This window comes from Camarhynchus parvulus, chromosome 27, assembly GCF_901933205.1.
Source record: "Camarhynchus parvulus chromosome 27, STF_HiC, whole genome shotgun sequence".
In the NCBI taxonomy this organism is placed as follows: domain Eukaryota; kingdom Metazoa; phylum Chordata; class Aves; order Passeriformes; family Thraupidae; genus Camarhynchus; species Camarhynchus parvulus.
Genome location: NC_044597.1, coordinates 2328974 through 2333319, shown reverse-complemented (window position 1 = coordinate 2333319; position 4346 = coordinate 2328974). Strand labels below are relative to the sequence as shown.

Here is a 4346-nt window from a genome sequence, read left to right as displayed (position 1 = left end):
CAAAACTGTGTTCATCACTGATATTCCTGTATAAAAGAATGTAGGGTGCCCCTGACTCTGGGAATGATTGGTGTCTGACTCTATTGATTCAGAATGCTGAACAATTGCTTTATTAAACTATATTATATTACATTGGATAAAGTTTTTTTTGTCTCTTCAGTGTGTTGGTTGTTTCTGGCTCCAGGGGTGATAATTATAGAATTGTGGCATCAGCTGTGGCTCTGGAGTGCTAACTCAGGTGCCTTAGTTAAAGCTCTAAGATGCACGAATTTATTTGTAATTATTTATTGCATTTATTATTTCTTGTAGCTTATATAATTCTGAACCATGTGGCCTCTAGAAGCCATTGTCTAGAATTCCTCAGATCACTTGTTAATTCAAATATTCAATAAATCAAACATTTCTTTCCTTTTCTTTCTTCTCTTTCTTTCTTTCTTTCTTTCTTTCTTTCTTTCTTTCTTTCTTTCTTTCTTTCTTTCTTTCTTTCTTTCTTTTTTCTTTCTTTCTTCCTTTCTTTCCTTTCTTTCTTTCTTCTTTCTTCTTTCTTCCTTTCTTCCTTTCTTCCTTTCTTCCTTTCTTCCTTTCTTCCTTTCTTTCTTTCTTTCTTTCTTTCTTTCTTTCTTTCTTTCTTTCTTTTCTCTTTCTCTCTCTCTCTCCCTTCCATTCTATACTACATAGATACATGTATTTTAATAACCCCCTTGTAGTGCAAATAAAAAATTAAACTCAACGCTGACCTTTAATGTCATAAACTGAATTAAAGAAGCAGCACATTCCAACAATGCTAAAACTTCATTATGTGGTTCTAAAGTGAAGAATCAAGTACTGCACCAGCAACACACAACTAATGACTAATTTAGCTGTTCTCTGGGAGCTTCCTTAAGGAGATCAAGTGCACCCATGGCAGGAGGTGGCTCACAGAACCACAAACTATGGCAGCATGTTGAGCTCAGCAGGCCATATTAAGACAGACATTTAAATCAGTACCCATTTTTGCCAGAAAAAGTGAATTAATTAGTTATTAAATACCCCTTCACGCAGACTTCTGAAAATAATTAATAGAAAGAAATTGAAATGTTAAAATATATGATTTTTTAAAATGCATTCTTCCATAAAAATGGTAGAATCAATAGTTTACATATTGGGGCTGGGGAGATGAATCCAGGCACAAACTTCTGCCCTGGTCTATTTGTGAAGCTGTAATCCACTGAATGACATAATTTAACCAGAATTTCCCTTTTTTTATAGAGGAAACAGGATGGTGTAAGTGTGAGCTCAGCTCTAGCAAAACCCATGGCTGTGGTTCTTAGGGACCAAAAATCAGTGCTCCTTGCTAGAGGTGAAATTCTGATTTACACCAGCTAAAAACCCGCCTTGTTTCCTACCACCTCAGTTTCTGTTTGGGGAATCCTTCATGCACATGTGGAAACAGGAAACAGAAGAGATGAATTCAGGAAAAACAGAAAGTTGCTCATAGTGCTTGGTGGGGGGGCACTGCAGCAGGAATAAAAAAGGTTTATTCCAAATGGATGAATGATTGTGGATGTCTCTTTCTCCTTGGACCAGGGTCTGAAACATCTTTAAAAGAGGCAAATTAAAAGCTTTAACAATGTGGAATGCAAAGTCCCTTAAAGTGATTAACACTACTTTTATTATACTAGAGTAATAAACTTTATTTTTTTTAAGAAATGCTTTTTTCAGTATTATCTTTTTGAGTAATAAAACAAGAAAAAAATTCTCTGTTTTTACAGACGTAAAATTAGATGAGCTCCCAGAAGCAGAGTCTGTAGAAATGTAAATGAAGTTTCATTAAGTCTTTCTCCAGTGCTCCAATTATGAAGAAAAAAGAGTTTCAACAATATAGAGACAAATCAAGCTCCCTAGAGGAGTCTAAGCAAACAACATTGCCAAATGCAATTAACACTCTGTCATTAACTCGTTGTTGTGAAGTTTCTGAAGTCAGGCAATGACTTCATCCTGAGATGTCTTACATTGCCTTCCTCTTTTACAAGCAACCTAAACCAAAAAAAGAACATTATACTCAATTTTAGTGCCCTTTTCTGCCTTTATGGCCAGTCAGATGAAACACAGAGACCTCAGAGGTCAGCATGGCCACATTGGTAGTGAAGATTCCTTTTTCTTGACCTAAATATGGGAAGTACAGTTTGAATGCTGCAGGCTCTGGCCCAGGTTATTCACCAAGCCAGAGCACCTCTTGTATCCAGAATAAACTGCAAAACCCTCCCAAATAAATACTCCCAGGCTGTAGCAGCCCTTTTCTCTGTGTGCTAATCCTCTGGCTCAGCTAATCCTCTGGAAATTCTTCTTTTCATGCCTGGATGAATTTCTCCAGCTGGGACTTGCAGAATGTGCTTATCCCATGGCTCAGACTCCACAGGGCTTAGAGGGTGTGGGCACTGCACTGCATTAAATGCCGAGTTCTTGCTGGAAATAAGGAATGACCACCAGTTAATCTTCCTTTCATTCCCCCTCCCCACACCTTAAATGAAAAACCCAAGGCTCTGACAGAAGTGAACTGATTTCCCTATCACTTTCATTCAGTGGACCTCTTTTCTGCTGGAAGGGACAGAAAACATATAAAAAGGGGGGAAAAAAGGCAAAGCAAAATATGTAGTCCCTATCAATTAGTGTATGTTTAGCCTGGAAAATTCACTATAAAAGTATTTCTTCAGTAGGAGGGCGAGGAGAACTCCTGCAAGGGAAGTGAGGAGTTCCAGCCTGGATACCTGAATTAGACATGGGAAGTGCTCAGCTTTAGCAGAAATGTATATATATTGTACTCCTAAGGAAGAAACAGAGATAAAAATTCTAAATAATCTGCTTCTGAAGCAAAGAATAAAAACAAAATATTTACAAGTGGGAAACAGAACTTTGTGCCTGTAGTTTCCCCTGAGCTAGTAAACCATTAGAGCTCACCAAAAATGGAAATAAGGTTTTTAATCCACACATTCATGGAGAAGAAAATCTTTACTTCTTCATCAACACAGCCATCCCTCTGATTAGTACTTCTTTCACTTCTTTATTCCTCAGGCTGTAAATCAGGGGGTTTAAAGTGGGAATTACAGTTGTGTATATGAGAGCCAGGACTTTCTTAGCCTCCTGTGAATTACTGGATTTTGGCTGTAAGTAAATCAAAGTCCCACTGGCGCAGTACAACGTTACCACAGTAAGGTGCGAGGAACAGGTGGAGAAGGTCTTGTGCCTGCTCTCTGCAGAGGAAATCCTCAGGATGCTGGAGACGATGCAGGTGTAGGACAGCAGGATGAGGCAGAAGGGTGTGAAGATGACGAGCACCGTGGCTGAGATCAGCTGCCGCTCGTAGCGCGACGTGTCCGCGCACGAGAGCAGCAGCAGCGGCGGGATGTCACAGAAGAAGTAGTTGATCCTCCTGGGCCCACAGAAGGACAGGGTGAACACCCAGGCTGTCTGCACCACCGACACGACCTGGCCGCTGCAGCAGGAGAGCAGCACCATGGAGAGGCAAGCCCTGGTGCTCATGACAGCCGGGTACCTCAGCGGGCGGCACACGGCCACGTAGCGGTCGTAGGCCATGGCTGCCAGCAGGTACCACTCAGTGGATGCCAAGAAAACCACACAGTAGAGCTGTGTGACACAGCCCAGGTAGGAGATGCTCCTGTCCTCTGACAGGGTGTTTACCAGCATCTTGGGGACGACCACTGAGGCTGTGGAAATATCCAAGAAAGACAGGACGCGGAGGAAGAAGTACATGGGCGTGTGGAGGGTGGGGTGAGCTGTGGCCATGCAGATGAGGAGGTTCCCAATGAGAGTCATGCTGTAAATGAAGCAGATTGTGAAGAGCAGCAGGTGCTGGAGTTCTGGGCGGCTGGACAATCCAGAGAGGATGAATTCACTCAGCAGGGTGTGGTTTCCTGCATCTTGTTCCTCTGCTGGCTCCATCTGGGAGGAATCAGACAGACTGTCAGACCAGGATCACACTGCTTCCAGCCAGGAGCCTCTTGGGGATGCCTGGAAAGCTGCTGGATCAAAGGGTGGAAGTCTAGAGCAGGCTGGGCTGAGCACATTGAGAAGGCAGTGGCTGGAAGTGTGTGGTGCCAGTGCCCTCCAAGTGTCATTGCTTGGTGGTGTCACCAAGCCTTTGACCAAGAGGAGATGGCATTGAAGGTTAATGCTGAGGATCTGCTCTCCCCCCAGATGTCAGGTGCTCCCAGCTGCTCCCACAGGCACTTCCTGCAGTCAGGGGAACGCCCAGGTGACAACTGAAACACCCACAGACCACAGAAAGAAAGAAAAACCCTTGTGCTACCTTAGGGAGCAGTGGGCAATGCTCCTTGCACTCTGTTTTT

General features: G+C 42.8%; 1 protein-coding gene across 1 annotated transcript; it reads right to left on the bottom strand.

The window, feature by feature from the left end:
* Window positions 1–2988: 2988 nt before the first annotated feature.
* Window positions 2989–3948, bottom strand: LOC115913991 (olfactory receptor 10A5-like). The gene has a single exon (XM_030966323.1). It carries the CDS (start codon window positions 3937–3939, stop codon window positions 2989–2991), a length of 951 nt encoding a protein of 316 aa, XP_030822183.1. The 5' UTR covers window positions 3940–3948.
* Window positions 3949–4346: the final 398 nt, after the last annotated feature.